Raw genomic sequence first — 17,392 nt, forward strand, 5'->3', positions numbered from 1 at the left:
AGTACAGCATGTACTGTGGGGCATTGCATTGGATTCTAAGAAATTCATTCTGTTTTGCCCCTATTTGTTTTAGGTCCGGAGAAAGATAAAAGAAAAATATTTTAGAAAAAGGAGCTAAAAGTTCGATTGTGATCCTTTGCCAATTGTTCTGTAAAATACATAGTGTACTTAAAACCTTGTCCCTAGCAGGGAAGCTATTGGCAAGAACTAAGGAATGTCTATATGACTGTGCTGCTGGATTGTAACATCGCTTCCCGTGCCTTGATCATGTGATTACAGATGGCACCGAGCCACATAAGCCATCATACAATATGAGCTGTCAGAGTAATTGTCTTATTCTTTCTCATACTAATATGTACATTTTTGTCCGCCTAATCTTTCAGCGCTCACTCGATCAAGGACATACGGAAAGGTTGCAGTCAATGTCAGAAGTTATTGGTATAAGACAATTAGTTAGGGAAGGAGCCATTTAAAGATTACGGCGCTCGGACAAGGGGAAAGGACAGAAAACACAAGGCCGTCTTTCAGCTTCCTCAGGGCACGAACGAAGAAAAACACTTTTCTGCATGTGAGGCATTGTTGGCTAAACATAATGCTGTAGGTTTGGGCTCGATTCACACTGTGCTTGTTTACGGTAAGCTTCTAGCATTACTGGAAAATTTCATCATAGGTTAAAAGGGTGTCATCTAGGCCTCTATGTGGGCAGTATATGTACACATCCCGAAATCCTCTTGCCGTATACCACAGAGGGCAACTGCAAGATGCAGTTTGAAAATAGCCTTACCCACAGCCCTATTTAGAACTATAGACAACATGTTTGGGATGTTGCTGTGACCCACGGCCACTCAGTCAGCTGTCTGTACTACAAACATTATACTCACATCACCAATGCAAATTTGTGACAGGACCCATCCCCATGCATCTTTAGTGGCACTATTGTTGACACCAGGGCCTAGAGATGGCTTCTTCTGCACCCCCTATAACTATGCCTTACCTGTCCTACAATCAGTCCAATGTGTTAAAATGCTAAATGAACACATGAGATGGTGGCACAGCAACACTATATAGTGTGATAGTAGTAGTAGTATAGTAGTAGTATGAGTCATGGGCATTCACCATCCTGTTAGAAGCTAGAATAAATGTTAAAAGGAACCTGACATCACATTCATGCTGCCCGAATCACAAGTTGTCCAGGTGTTGCCTAATGGCTTCTACATGTCCCATTGGCCTTGACTGATAGATTTCCATCCATTTGGGTAAAGCGAGAGATCTACCAAACAAGGCTGGAGGAGGGGGAGAAGCAGCTGGGGATCACCTTTATGACTCGTGGTTCCGGTAGCATGAAAGTGATAAAAAGTTCCTTTCAAAGGGCAAACTAACAATGGCATTGGCAATACATTAACTATGCTAGATGCTATAAATCTATAAAACATGTATCTATCATTCATAGTTGGTATTTTTCCAGACTCTCTATAACAGGTCACACACATTGTGATGTCTATTAACAGATGCAATGTCCTATGATCGCTAAGAGAGTCACACTATAATAGAACACAAGGGCCAGTACAGTACAGTAAACTCTTACCACTACAAACCTTTACCTCAGAATACTTATTTCTCTGGAATGTAAACTTCAAATAGCTTTCACTAATAATTACAGGATCCGGCCCAATGTATCTGCTTTACTAACTCCTAGGAACAGAAACACCGGCAATTACAGCCCGGGCGCTTACTGATGTCTCTGTCTTATCCTTAAATAGAATTTTCCACTATAAAGTTTCCTGCCTATCAGTAGTGGATAGATTTATAGAATGAGCTGTAACCTGGTCCCATCACACGTAATCAAATCCTCCAGCAAATGCATCTAATATCTTCCATAGCAACCTGAAGCGCATGGTACATACGGCCTAAAACCCATAGCAACCAATGAGATTTCTGTGGTGATCAATCTATAGCACATTAGACTAATGGAAGCCTATATCTGCTTAGCTAAAATGATTGAAAGTCAGCCTGCTATTTCCTCTGTGTTAATAAATAATGGCCTATGTCTGACGTTGTCTGCCGCTGAACTGCACAGCCCAGTTTGCCTTGTCAATCTTTGGCTCATTTATGCAGTCAGGGCCATGCATTGGTGAGAAGAAGGCCTTGTAGAAAACCTAAAGGGAGCTTCTCTCCTTGTGCCTCACACCCCAGCCCAGATGTTGGGGCACCATAAAGTCACTGGCACATTACACTCATCTCAGTGTCTGTATATTGGTTGGTTGAGGAAGAAGAAGATGTTGTCTCTGTAGTTTGGCTTTTTATATTATATATATATATATATATATATATATATATATATATATATATATACTGTTGCCCTTAATGTTTAAAGTTGGCCAAACATGTAAGACTAATGTTGGTCAAGCCTGTTGATTTTAGCAAGGCTGGCAAACCATCTAATATCTATGAGAGCCTATCAATGCTCACCCGATGACAGATGTTGGGGAAAAAGATGGGTTGGATTGTTGGATGTCAACATTATCGGATCAATTTGTTCTCTGAGAAGATGAGTCACCGCCAGTAATGTCAGGCTGAGCCAAGTATATTAGGTGGCGGTAGAGATAACTGCCTGCTAAATGAGCATTCTGCGACATCTATCTCAAACGAAAGGCCTGCTTAAAGATGACCCTACTCCTTCAATGGCTTTTAACTTACTTGGGTGACAGCGATGAATTGTTTCCCAATATGCAAGCATCCTGTGGCAATGCATTATCTCCAGGGAGAAAGAAAGGTTGAAACCCAGTTTGGCCAATCCTCATCTTCTCTGACATCATCTGTCGGGGGGGGGGGGGGGGGGGGGGGGGGGGGGGGGGGGGGGGGGGGGGGGGAGACTATCTTACTACCTGGTAAGTAGTAGGTCCACCCTACTACCTACAGTTGTCCTACTGACACTTTGGGTTATCCCAATGTCATATGAGGGTCCCATTTACTACCAGTAAAGGTGTGAGATCCTCTTTGGTAGATGGTGTCGCTAATTTGTAAATCAGTATATATATATATATATATATATATATATATATATAATGTCAAGGCTTTATCTACACCGTCCAATAACCATCTAATGATGGATAAACTAACCAATGCAATCAGTAATGGGACACTACAAGATCTTGTTTGCGAAAAACTTGTTTTTCTTTTTATATAAATCTTGCAACTAAACTAACCAAACATACGCAAGAAAAAAACAGAATTATTTTGTCATTTAGATTTCACTAGCAGGCAATGACACCCATTTAACAAAAACATATAGTACCACAATGTGACTGAATATGCTGCAAACAATGACTACAAATCAGAGCAGCTGTCACATTACAGCATTTTTCCAATAGCTTGTGCCTATTTTTGAAAATTTTATTTTATCATCTGTAGTGTAGTTTAGAACATTAAGCTTAACTATACCTTCATTCCATATTTTACATTCCGCTTTTATTATTCTAGTAAAGTTTGACAACTTGAGTCAGCATTAGCTTTGTTTGTTATTTATAGTGGAACAAATTACAATGCCATGTGTCTTCTAAACCTGTCCTATAAAAAACTAATAATCTCATAAACGGGAGACTTTGGGACTTTGCTAGGTTTTTACCTGCTCATTTTTATAGAGCTAGGAAGGGACTGGCAATTTGCTGTATAAATTGTATAAGCAATCACACTTTGATTTCTGTACCTTCCCATTCCTTTTGTAATACAGGAAGAGTCTGTGATTTGAAATGGCTCCTGGCACTGGGAAGCGTCATTACAAGAGACAGCTCTGCATTGCACAATGTCCTCGGTAAAGTTGAGAAACATGAAACAATTCATACCATTTGAATTTCAATCAAATAGCTATTCGGGGGATATCATTTGAATATACATGGTTGTTTCTATTCCCTTTTTTTCAAAAAGTTTAAGCCTATATGAAGAATACCTTGCTCAAAGGCAGAACATGGACCAAGATTTGCAGACTGTGCACCTACAAAGTTGTGTATTAGCTAAAAGAAAGCCCCTAAGGCTATGTTCACACTAAGTATATGTCCGGCCGTACGCGGCCGGACATGTGCGGCTGAAACTACGGCCGTGGGAAAAATAGACATGCGGCCGGATTGCGAACATGCGGGCGAACCGCGAACATACGCCCGTAGTACAGTTATGCTTCACTAGCTTGTTTCGAAGCGATCTGAAACAGGTCATTTACTTGGAAATCTTCGCCCAGCCCAATAAAACACACAGAACCTTTTGGATCTAAAAATCATGTTCAATTTGGCTGAAATAAGTATTCCGTACAGGACCGCATTGAAATCCACAGCCGCGAGTTGGAACAGTTCCGGCCGCAAACAATGGTCTTGTTCATTTTTCAGGGCGCCGTATACGATCCGACCGTAGGCTCATACGTAGTGTGCATTGTGCGGCCGTATATCGTATACTTTCAACCGAACGCATCAACCTCCAAACTACGGGCGTATATTTGCGGTTCGCACTATGGCCTGAACTATACGTAGTGTGAACATAGCCTAAAACTGCTAATATTTGTGGAAAGAGTGGGCCATTTTAAGTTTGCCCATAATCATTTCCCACAAATGTGATTTTGTTCACAGTCTTCTCTATGGAAAGGCAATGGAATAGTCACCAATGAGGCAGGAGGGAAACCAGCCAGAAGGTCACTCAAGCCTTTTCTTCTTCAAGTGAAGCCAAGAACTGGAAGGAGACCAAGATGGTCTTTCCTGTCCTGGCAATCGCTGTAAGAGGTGACTTACATAGCACCTGCTAGATAGGATCCCTGTGCATTCTGATCTACATCTGGAAGGGCACAAAGAGAGTGGCTTATTAGATTTGAGACTGTGGACTGTGACAGGTATGGGCAATACACTATTTTGGGGTCCAGCTGGTCTAGTCCAGGTGCCAATAATTTAGTTTTTATGGTCTAGTAGTAGGACCTCTCACCATTGTCTTGTTTAATGGCTTGGTAATATTAACATCAAGTGGTATATGGTTCCAATATTATGGCAGCCAATGACAGGAAAGTAGCTCGATAAAATAATGGCTAATGGGACATCTGCCAATCCCCAGACCCAGTGAGCACCTATTTCATAATAGGGAATGATTGTGTCAAAAGTAGGAGATTCTCCATATCGGTAAATCTGTTTCCAGTTATCTGAAGGGTTAGTTATCCTTCCTATATTGACCATGTAGGACCAGGAAGTCTAAATACTCTAAAAGTGTGTGTGTGATGAGAAGAATGAAGTCTATAGACCAATGCCTATACTGCTCATAGCAAATCTTGGGATGGATTTAATAATCCTCAAGCACGAGCAAACTGAGCTGTAAGAAGTAAGCAAGGCAACCCATAGGTGCACAAGGCACACTTGGCCCCTAGTAAACTCGATCTGTTTATACACTGATTATTCCTCTCCAGCCAGTCTTTCGCTATCTTATTTATTTTGTATGACTATAGATATGATATTAAACTGTGCATATAATATCTGCTCTTGTAAAGCTTTTGATAGGCTTTAGCCTTTTATAATACTATCTCATACATGAAACACTCCGTTGTTAAGTAACCGGTCAGATAACCTCTCTTTACCACTTAACAATTGAAAGGATATGTCTAGCACAAGTATAACAGCCTAGGACAATCTATGATCTTAACCGAGCCGGATAAAGGTGATTTAGGGGGTAACACCACTAAAGTGTTCCTTTTTGTTGAACCTTTAATAAGTCAGTATCTACTGGCTCGGTCATTGACGCCAAAACTGGTAACAGAGAATTGTATCAGAGAGTCCTGACTAAGCAAACAATACTGTCTCTGAATAGCTACTTCACATAGGATGGCCATAATCTCAGTGACTATATACCATTTGTAGTAAATTCACTTCCATGTGGCCTGCAAGGGTGAAAAAATGGTCAATGCCTTCATTTTCTAATCTAGGCATTACACGGTATGTAAAACCGAGGTCTCTATAGGATGAACATAAAGGGATTTGGACGATCAATTTGCTCTCTGTAGACTACAAAGACCAGAAATTGTGTAGACCTAATACAACAATCATCAATTGCCATCTGTTACGGGAGGATAACATGGCCAGGCTTCTGTTCTGATCATTGGTCATTTTAAGAATTCTGTTAGATCTATGGATAACATTGATTTTATTGCTGTACAGATCAATGCTACAGTTTAGCAAATGGCAAAACATGAAATGAGATTTTTTCTGGATACCTACAGTCAGTGCTAGAATTTAGGAACCTTGCTGCATTCATACACAATGGGGAATTCAACCATGGTGCAAGAAAAGGGATGGGCAAAAGGACAATCTGCAGAAAAGGGATGAGATTTGTATAAACGCATCCACCTGCAAAATATTTCATTTCTGTTTTGTGTGCATTTACCCCAAACTGAAAATTTTACTTGCATTTTTATTTTGCTCAAAAATTCAATTTGACCAATAATATTGTGTCCGATATGGGGTTTGGTCATATACCATACTGTAGACAACACTGTTTTCTACTGGATGTTGTGTTAAGGTGTTAAGGTGTACAAGCCCTTGTTAGGTGGTTGTCTGCATAAGGCCTTATTTAGTTAAATGCATAACATACATATATGAGGCTAACTCGAGCACGCTCGAGTCTAATCAATCGGCATTTGAGCCATAGGCTGAAACCATGTTTTCTGGGCAACCAAAGGCTGCATCCAACTTCTTCAGATGCAAGTATTTAAATGCTGAATGATTAAACTTGGGCATGCTTGAGCTGCGCTCATCTCTAATAGCATGTCAAGTTTTAAAGGGGAACTATCAGCAGGTTAGAATCTAACCTGCTGATAGCCCCCCTATAGGAAGAAGGAATATGTGTTACCCTGCTCCTAAGCGCCGATCCTGTGCTGTTAGTTGAGGTAAAATTCTCTCCGGAGCACTGTTAGGAGCACTGCTGCATCATCCGGCCTGCCCTTTTTAATGATAATCAATGGAGGGGGCAGGCCGGATGATGTGTCGGTTCTCCTAAGGGTGCTCCAGAACGCAGTTTACCTTGACTAAAAGCGCAAGACACATACCTTCCTCCTTAGCATCCCGGTCAGCTAAGCATCAGAAAAGATTCTTTTTCTAAATAGGAACTCTTTAAGGTACTACAAGTTCCATAGGGGCATTAGCCTCTCATCCCATACAAGTGATGGTTCACATCATCCTACTTCCAATCCTGGGAAAGCCTTCACAATAGGTGGTGAGTAACCTATGCCTGTTCTGTACTACATTGTTTCCTAACATTTTGGCATCTGTAGAGAAGTTGCCAATGCCTATCTGGTAAAAACGAACCCATCCCTGTCCGATGGGCAACAAGATTGACTTTTTGTTCCTCCTGACAAGAACATCACCAACCAGACTGGTAATCCTGTTAAAGTAGGCACGGTTTTCCCAGGGTGTGATCCTGCATTACGCATACATGTGCCAGGCAAGTATAAACTATGCTCCCATCTGTAATTTCTGAGAAATGAATTCGGGGAGGAAAAAAAAAAGCAATAGAAAAATATTGCATGTAGCATAAGGTGCTCAACATGCATGCCTCCATATATACTTTGGTCCCCTAGCAGTCATCAGTAATTTCCTCCCCCACTTACACTACATCTCCTTGAACTCCCAGCCCCAGGCGATGCCTTTGTAGGAAAATTAAAGATGGAAAATAAATAGTAGAAAATTCTATAGAGGTTCACTTTGACTGAAAACCCATTAACACCGGTCACAAGACTGGCAAATACAACAGTGATACTTGTTTCGACGTGGGGCCAAGTCATTTTACGCAAGATCTGGTAATTCATTAATCGCTCTTACAATGAGTAACCTGCAATAGTAACGGAGCTGGCAGATCTGCTGAGGGCTCGTAATCTAAGTCTACGCAAACTGATAAAGTTACAAAATTCCTATCAATGCCACCGAGCTGCACGAGGGTGACGTTGGTGGAAAGTCATTCATCTTTGTAAATCTAGCCTGTGCCAAGAATGACAAACTCTTTGCAATTTTTTTTTTTTTTGTATCCAGCTGATTCAGTCTGTTCTCTGGCTCGGAGACGAGGCAGCTGCAATCATATCGGCCTATTTCAATCATCAGTAAAACAATTTGCTTTTTCCCCCTACTAATATACACTATGCATTTCATGAGCTCGGCATTACCGTTCTGTTATGTAAATGTGCTTCGCCAGAGTCCCAGCTTCTGCAAAGCGCTCACAGACTGAGCTACGGATATAAAGCAGGGGATTTAGGTTGCATTCCTAAGTGAGAATACTTGTGAGTAATGTTGACTCAGCACCCTGCCGAGAGACTGATTACCGGGTGACACCTACTGGTTGACAAAATAACAATGCTACAGGCATTTTTTGGGAAGGCCAAATCTTTCATTGGCCACGGGATACTTTTAACTCCGTCTTCGCTGCTAGTAAAATCCATTCTAATGCAATTAAACACCTTTTATTATAGATAATATAACATCTAGGATAGTCTGTTTTAGATTTTGCTATTTAATTCCAAGTATGATATTCAGTGTAAAATCCAGTTAGGATGAATTCTTAGAAAATAAAATCCTTATTTCTTAAAGTTACAGTATAGTCAATTATAAAAACACTTGAAAACATTAATTCAAGGTCCCCTACCTACCTTGCAGGGAAAAGCTTGCAAAGATTTATTTGTGACAATTAAAGGGGTACTCCTGATTCATTTGTTTTTTAATTATACAGACTTGTAACAACAGATATACAAGTTATCAGACATGTAAATGACTTCTATTTAAAAAAAAAAAACAAACAAACAAAAACTTACAGTACTTATCAGCTGCTGTACGCTCGGGAGGAAGTTGTATGGGTATTCCAGTTCAACATAGTGCTCCCTGCTGCCACCTTTGTTCATGTTAAGAACTGTTCAGGCAAGAGGGGTTTACAATGGGGATTTGCTCTTGTTCTGGACAGTACCTAACATGGACAGAGGTGGCAGCAGGAGGCACCATGTCTGACTAGAATATAAACTAGAATTTAACTGTACCATTTATTTCAGGGCATACACAGCTGATCAGTAAGACTTGAATGTTTTAATAGAGGCAATTTACAAATCTCTATGACAATTTTGAAAACAATTTATTTCTCCAGAGCACCCCTTCAAGGCACTAGGACATGGGTCTCCAAACTGCAGCCCTCCAGCTGTTGCGAAACTACAACTCCCATCATGTATGGACAGCTAAAGCTTTGGATTTGGCTGTCCAGGCAAGATGGGAAATGTAGTTTTGCAACAGCTGGAGGGCTGCAGTTTGGAGACCTATGCACTAGGGTATTGGGAAAAATACTAGGCTTGATCGAAAATCTGAAAAAGCTAGGTTCGATCGAACTTGAACCTAGCCGGACCTTTCGTATTTGATTGCTGATTTGATTGCTGACCTAGGCTTAATCCCGGAATTCCAGGCGGTCCCTGGGATGTCTCCGGGATCGAACCTAGCTTTTTCAGATGTTCGATCATCTCTAATAAATACTACTCTTTTTCTTCCTATACTGTGCCTCCTAAACTTTCTTTGTATGGTACTTATTACCCCTTGTCCCTAACCCCTTAATTAAGCTGCATGCTTGGCCCGCTGAACTAAGAAAAAAGCAGACAAAACAATAGGACTGATTGTCAAAACAAAACACTTAAAAATAATGGTATATGCATGCTTTGTATACGGATTTACTTTCCAACGCGCCAATGAATGCTTCTTGATTCCCATTAACATATTTCAGAATTAAAGGGACAATAATTTTATATTGCATAAGGGCCACAATAGCAACATAGGAAACTCCTTGTTCCCCTATGTCCATATAGAGGAGATGGAGTGAGCCATATAGAAGTAACAGTAGTGTAACAAGCAGCCATACTGCAGCCCGGTGCCAATCATAAACAATGATGTGCCCATTGAGCGCTAAGCTTGCCATGGGAAAGAAGTGTGACAATTTGTGGTAGCACGTCATTGCTTCATTCACACAGAGCTGATTGTGGCAATCTGGCTTTGCACTGAACCCTTACACAAAAGCCCAAGTCAAGGGTGCTGTGATGCAAAGTCCTGAAAAGCGGGTGCCAGTTCTCCCTTGGTTTCCTGTAACAAAGCTAGCCTTTGTGTATTGCTAAATTGGGTGTCCTTGCAGAAAGCAGGCACAGGGGTTATAGCAGAGACAATATACCTGTTGTCATACCTGCAAGTCGCAGTCTTGTGACTTTATTACTTTTTTTTTTTCCTTCATGTCATGCAGTCAGCCAAGGCAGCCTCCCTCACACCCACTGAAACGTATTTAATTCCCCAGACACTGGAAACAACCAGCCTCCTGCTAGCTACAGCTGGAGTCACATAAACCCGGCAGGAAGACGCAGGCCCGTTCTCTGACATGCCTTCCTCCGAGCATGTGACTGCACTTGATGACAGGGGAACCCGAGTGGGCAATGTACGCACAGGAAAGTCATTGGCAGCGTGATGCAAGCCCTCTTCTACGCTGTCATACTCTATATATGGAATCACAGAGTTTGGATTTTTGCAGGGAAAAAAAACATCATCCATGTCTATTCATATACACATGTAAGGCAATGCCAAGTTTAGGAAACAGTGTAATCTAAACCTCAAGTCACAAGACCTTGTAAGAAATAGGGGCAAAGGACAAGCCGTGCTACTCTGAAACCTACAATGTATCAACTCACGGAAGCATGCTGTCCCATAAGATGTGCGACAATACATTATTTCACTGTATTCCAGTCCACACCATTAGGCATAATGTAATGGTTTAGACAAGTGAATACAGATATATTCATGTGTTCCTATCTATGCAAGGCCAAATATATCACACAATGGACACCGTCAAGAACTGACCGACTCCATTGACTTATAATGGGGTCCACTAGGTTCTGCCGCTGTGTTTGTTGTTTTGACAGAAAACAGAGCGCCACATGTGACGTTATTCATCCCGTCAATAACAACAAATTCTGCAAGTCATAGTTATATAAATAGTATGAGACATCTATTCACATAGATCAAAAAGTAGAAAAAGTATTTATGGCTAGTATTGGGCAGACGTGTCAAACTGTGCGGGGTCGGCAACGTTCTCTGAACCCTAATGCTTGGTGCGTGATTCTCTGTAAGTTTAATACTGCCCTAGGGAGTCCTGGAAAACATGGACACAGTCATAGGCTGTATGTATGTTTTCCTGGCAGACCTAGGGCAGAATCTCACCTCTGCAGCCGCTCAGAATCAAGCGCCAATTGGTCGGATATGGAGAATGTTGTCACATGCAAACAGTTTGACAGGTCCATTTTACACTAGTCATAATGCTACATGTGAACCACATTCAACAAGTATCAGGTCATGAAGGTAAAACATGGTTAAGAGGTTAATCCCAAGATCAAAGTTATCAGAGGATGTCTGACCACTGGGATCCCTACCAATCCTGAGAACGGACGTCAATTTAGGGAAATCCCCAGGATGAATGGAGCAGAGGTGCACACGTGAGGCCAGTGCTCCATTTATTCTCTAAAGGGCTTCTGTACATTACCAAGATTTTTTTTAACAAATGAACCAGCTTTAGACTATGTTCACACATAGTATTTTCACCAATTTCAACCAAAACCAGGAGTGGATTGAAAACACAGAAACTGCGCAAATCTTTCCATTATAGCTTTCCCCTTTCAGTTCCACTCCTGGTTTTTGTTAAAAAAAAAGTCTGACCAAAAGACTGAAAAGTATGCCAGAAAACATCCCCTTCAGGAGAAAGCAGCTCTCTAGTGCCACCTATAGGTAACTACCCTGTAAGTTAATATTTATCAATGGTTTTGCTGCCTTCTAGGGGAAAGCTAATTTGCATGGCAAAACTGACCAATAAAACATAGAAATGAGTTACTGATGGTTATGTTATTCCTAATAGAGTCCAATCTGTCAGCAGCACATTATAGAACAGGAAGAGCTGGGCAAATTCATATCGTTTTGTAAGAAATTATTAAATTCAATCTCTGCATATTCTTGGCTTGAGGTCAAGTGGGCGGTCCTACATAGTGATTGACAGCCAGCCACACTCATACAGGGAAGGCTGTCAATCCACACAAGAATTCAGTCCATGGTCTATCCTATGTTATTTACTGACTTCACATACTTTATAAGACCATATGCTCTGTTTAGAACACACTCGGAAATTCAATGAGACTATATTGCCTTGGGTCTGCCAAATCTACCCCTTCTATAAGCTGATGGTAAAACATTCCTCTCAGCCAAAACTGAAGGCACCATGTAAGACACCATATAGACTATGTGAGATCCTGCTTGAGATAGATCTAAAATAAACTTCCAGCAACAAAACAGTTAAATAAAGACACAATGTCCATTTCAATTAAGGCTTTTCCATCAACTAACTGGTGTAATGCAATACGGCACGTGGCCGGGCCACTCTCCTCCTTGTGTACTTGGGTTTTTTTATGCCAGTGTTATGTTACACTGACAAAGGAAGCACTGGTGAAGTTCAAGGACAACAATTGATGCAGCTGTCTTTTAAGGCATTCCACTTTAGACATGAAAGTAGTCCTTATTTGTCACTGTCTCTGAAGAGGATCCTCTTGCCTCATCTTGTGAACCGGAGGCATAAATCAATAAAGGCAATTTCTAGCAATGGTCTATACAGGAGGAAAGTTTAGTACGAGGTGACTTGCCTCAACCAAACTCTAGCAGTACTGAGCAATACTCTGAAGGCAGCCATTTTGTTGGAGAACTCTAAGCAATCACATCTGTCATTACTGATGACTGTCACCTTGTGTCTGGATTGGCTGAGCCTTAGTGCCGCCCACAATATAGCTGCCCCCATGGAGTGTTTCCAGTTGAATAGGTCTTACTAAATAATTCTTGTTTGTGGAATGATTGGTTGGGGTTTGAAACTCAGTTCCATTGAAGTAAATGGAGCTTAATTGCAAACCACACCTGACCTGGAGGCAAGAGTGGGGCAAAAGTGGCCATGTTTTTGTAACGCTGGATAACCCATTTAAGACTTAGTTACCCATCAAAACCAAAACATTTTATAGCCATCAAAAGGAAACATTATATACCAGTAGCAAATTGTGTGAATTGACTCTATGGCACCTTAATTCCAGTAGCAGAATTACTAATTCATGTAAATGATATAGTGCTAGTAAACGTATTACTCGCTAATCCATAATAATGAGGGTTAGACGTGAATAAGTTATATATGATATGTCTATATAGAGGAGATCCTCATATTAATGATGCATCATGCAGCACTCCAGTTACCATGTGGCACTGGGCCAATGTAACGCGTATAAGTGCTTACAAGTGGCACTTGAAACCTGTTACAAGACTCGAAAACAATTACTTCCCCCGATTTCTCTAAAGTCTTCACTTGAAACTTTTGCCCACAGATTCTGCTCGAGCCAAATATTCTGCATATTTGTGGAAGCCTTCATTTAATTTCCTTAGTCTTACAAGGCCTACCCAAAGCAACCCAGCAGCCAGAGGGAACATAGCTTTATTTATAACCTTCACGCTTGTGGTCAACAAGGCATCCTCTTTTAAATATATTTTTGAAAATTCCCCAATGACTTCGGATACATCGGGTGAATTTTCCAAATATTGCAAAACCTTGCACCTGTTTGTCAGGTTTCACTGCAGCTTAGTGTATATATATATTTCCCAATTTCATCCAAAAATACATAAAATAAGACAAGCAGGAAGGTACCCTACCTCAAATATATTCGACGACTCATTGCTGTATTGATTGGAAATGTTTTCTGATTGGTCACTGTACCACTTTAATCCACCCAAAAAGCTGTCTGCATCCAAATCATTGACATCAAGTTCAGAAAGATCCAGCTCCGGAAGATCGGGGCAAAGGGGCTGGTCTTCGCCAACCAGAGCTGCGCACTGCAAGAAACACAGGTAAAAAAATTATCACATGAGAACTTTTTTGAATACAATTTGTGTTATCACATGACATACGACCAGCACTGGTATCACCACGAGTTCATCTGTTTTTTTGCTGGGTGTCCCTCAAGGTTACACTATGCTTAAAAAGTCTGGAAGCCTTCCAGATTGAGCAATCGTTCACCATACCTGTAGCCATCAAAATGTCTCTCCAGGATATGGCCCTTTGCCACATTCCGTTAAGTCTCAAGCAGAAGGGTCACTGGGGGCACAGTTGCTCTATATTTTAATTCTTGGCCAATGAATATTTTCATAGAAAGATCCTTCTTGGAAGAACCCTGCCAATAGTGTAAGTGGATGGCTTCTTTTACCCTTATTTTCATAATTTTATGACATTTGCAACGGTCAATTTGAACGGTCTATGAAAATCTACTTTTTGTTTGCAAACTTTAATACCTATACAATAAATCACTTTGGCAAAAACATAAATTGATTAAAACTTTTTGATTGCAACTTTTTTGGAACCTAAAGAAATATTCACTGTTGAAGAACAGTCACTGGTCTGCACTGTAAGCAACACATCGAATCGTGCACCAAGCAAGCTTCGGATATCAATAGCATAGTTGACCAAAGAAAATCAAGTAATGTGTGGCCCATTACTAATCTGACCTTTCAGTGGGTTCCAAGCTTCACACGCCTAGCCGTCCTCTCCTGTCACACTCACATTCCTGCCACTTTCTCACACATCTCTAACAGGTGCTTATCAATTCTTGACTCCATCCACTTCCTATCTCCAGAAGGCCTACATGTTAAAGCTACATCCCATAGATTGCTTATAAGGTTAGAAAAAGAAAAAACAGGTCTGCAAATTAGCATTAGTCACTGGAAGAGTCATTGATGATAGTGGAATTCTACATCACTGCACATACTTGTCTATGGAGCTCCAAGCTAAGGAGGTCCTAAAGCAAAAGGTTAAGTGTCACTTGCCATCCTTAAAACACCCATCTAAGAGGTTACCTTCAGCATCAGACTTTTTTTTTTTTTTTTTTAATTTGGGACATGTAGCCAGATGTAGGAAGAGCAGGAAGGGTTGGTAAACTTGTTGCAATGTGTCCTGTAAGAACGACTCTATCAATCTTCACCATCTTCTTGCACATCGTCCTCATTAAAATGTGAAACATCTGGGACTTTAGCTACGTGGGCCTTTATTAATATGAGCATCGGTCTGTCCTGTTCTGGGAGCAGCAGACAGATTGTATTTTCCAGCAAGTGTTTTTTTTTTTTTTTTTTCCTTTTAATCAGCTTTTTTTTTTTCTTCAGTTTACCAAGCTTCACAAATTAGCTTCATGTAAAAAAAAAAAAGCACACAGTATGCAACAGAGATGTACGAGCCCAGCAGCAAATTATGACTCAGACAGGACCAAGAGTTAATCCATTTATGCATAGAATAATAGGATATTCCAGCCCAAACCATGGTGATCATCAGATCAATAACTGTTGATATGTTACTTGCAATCATTGGTTTGCAAAAAATAAATCTTGGGTATTTCCATGCTAGCTGCTCCTCAATCAGCTCGTAGGCAGCATCAGGAATAATGCATGATGGAAAAATGAGGATCCAGCAGCTGAGACCCATGCTATCTGCTCAACAACAAGCCACAGGACTCTCTGGCTACTCAAAAACAATTAGGACTTTGCAGTCAGGAGCCAGGTCACTTACAGTTCTGTTGGTCTATTAGATAAATTAGGTTTGCATGCATTAATATATTAATATTCATAGTATCATTGGAGCATCTAATATGCAAATAGATTTAAAGTGGTACCCAGTCTAAATGCATATAAATGTAAATATATAAATACAGTGATCTATATCTATAAATATTTATCTTCTATCTATATACAGGTATCTGTTTAGGTTGCAAAGTTTCCCCTGCATCCTACATAACAGTGTTTCCAATTGTAGAATGCAAAACATGCAGAACTGTATCTTCTCCATCACACTCCAGGGACTAGTCCAGAACTGCTTGCTTTTGAATCCCCCCACCCCTCTATATGAATTGTAGCCAGCAGAAGCTGTAGAATTGATGTATGGCTACCTATTTTTACACATGCAGCAACATCTTGCACAGCACCATCCCATACACTTGCTATTCTCCAGTATTCAGTGTAGGATCACAAATGGAAATAAACAGCCCATCATCATCATCATCATCATGCACAGTAGTGATAACTGGAGCTCTTCTGGCCAGCAGAGGGAAACTATAATCCCTACTAATAATAATCATCATCACTACTAGCATCATAATAGTATAAAAGAAAGAGAAAGTATCCTGAAAATTATGCAATAATACCCGAGCATAGGATAATCCATCCATATCCCAATGGAAGAGTATGCAGGCAGCAGCAAGAAGTGAGATTATTTTAAGTTAATTGTTATATAAATAGCCATGGCTGGCTTCCAAGCAGGCCACTGGAAAGACTTCAGACACTGATTCATATCAATATCTTTGAGCATACATATTGCATGTGACTGGAGAGAAGGAGAGAGAGAGCCAGAGACACATGCAAATAGTTTCCAACTGCAAGAGGCACTGATGACAGCAGCTAATCTCTGGCTCTAGCATCATACAAGTAAAAACCCTTAAAATAGCCTCCAGATAATGTTAAGACTTGTGCCTCCACCAAGTGTCATGGTTTGAGATTTTGGAAGAAGAAGAGGAAGAAGAAGAAGAGGAGGCGGCGACTAATCAAATAATAAAAATAAATATAGTAAATAATTGCAAAAAAATTTAGAAATAAATAAAATGTGCATGCAAAAATAGAATGAAAGAGGATTTGTGTGCATGCTCACCTCTATATCACTCCATACAGAGTCCTGGTTGCACATGTCCCACGCCATTCAGTCCCTGAATGACGGCAGTAAAGCTTTGGAAGTACAATCCACAGGCACACACAGAGCTAACACTCATGCAGGCAACTAGCCCCTTACTGAGGCTCAGCTCAAGGCACCTGTCTTACTACTGTTCCCAGTCACATGACCAAGCTATTAAAGTAGGCTGGTCTGCCACTCTGCCTGCCCTGCTGCTGCTGTTGCTGCTGCTGCTCCAAGCTGTGTGATGTCACAGCAAGGCAGACCCAGCTCCTGTGAAATGAATCTTCCCATCCACTGTTAACCTCTTCCACACTGACAAGTGTGGGCATTGCACAGGATCCTGGAGGAGGAGAGGGATGCTGCTGCTGCTGCTGCTGCACACACACAGACTGCCAGTGCCTTGCCACCCTGCTGCCAATGTGGCCATTGCTTTTTGCCTTTAACCCTCTCAGGAGCAGCCAACTGTATTGCACAGGCAAGTTGGGATGCAGAGGCATTGGCATTGTCTTTGCCTTCTTGGACTGGAGCTGCTGCAGAATCTTAGAGGAGGAGAGATGATTGACAGCATAAGGAGCCGCTTCATTCTGTTCTGCTTAGATCT

At 41.0% G+C, this 17,392-nt stretch overlaps 1 protein-coding gene across 2 annotated transcripts in view; it reads right to left on the minus strand.

The window, feature by feature from the left end:
* Positions 1–16,895, minus strand: part of PPARGC1A (PPARG coactivator 1 alpha) — a 91,283-nt gene extending 74,388 nt beyond the window's left edge. The window contains exons 1-2 of one of the 2 annotated variants that reach the window (XM_069977469.1): positions 16,771–16,895; positions 13,740–13,919 (exon numbers count right to left, since the gene is read on the minus strand). In XM_069977469.1, the coding sequence (XP_069833570.1) occupies positions 13,740–13,919; positions 16,771–16,818 (228 nt within the window). In that variant the 5' untranslated portion in view covers positions 16,819–16,895. Of the gene's footprint in view, positions 1–13,739; positions 13,920–16,270; positions 16,303–16,770 lie in introns of those variants that run through there. The other variant, XM_069977470.1, reaches the window with a different exon arrangement.
* Positions 16,896–17,392: the final 497 nt, after the last annotated feature.

Source organism: Dendropsophus ebraccatus, chromosome 7 (genome assembly GCF_027789765.1).
Source record: "Dendropsophus ebraccatus isolate aDenEbr1 chromosome 7, aDenEbr1.pat, whole genome shotgun sequence".
Classification (NCBI taxonomy): Eukaryota; Metazoa; Chordata; class Amphibia; order Anura; family Hylidae; genus Dendropsophus; species Dendropsophus ebraccatus.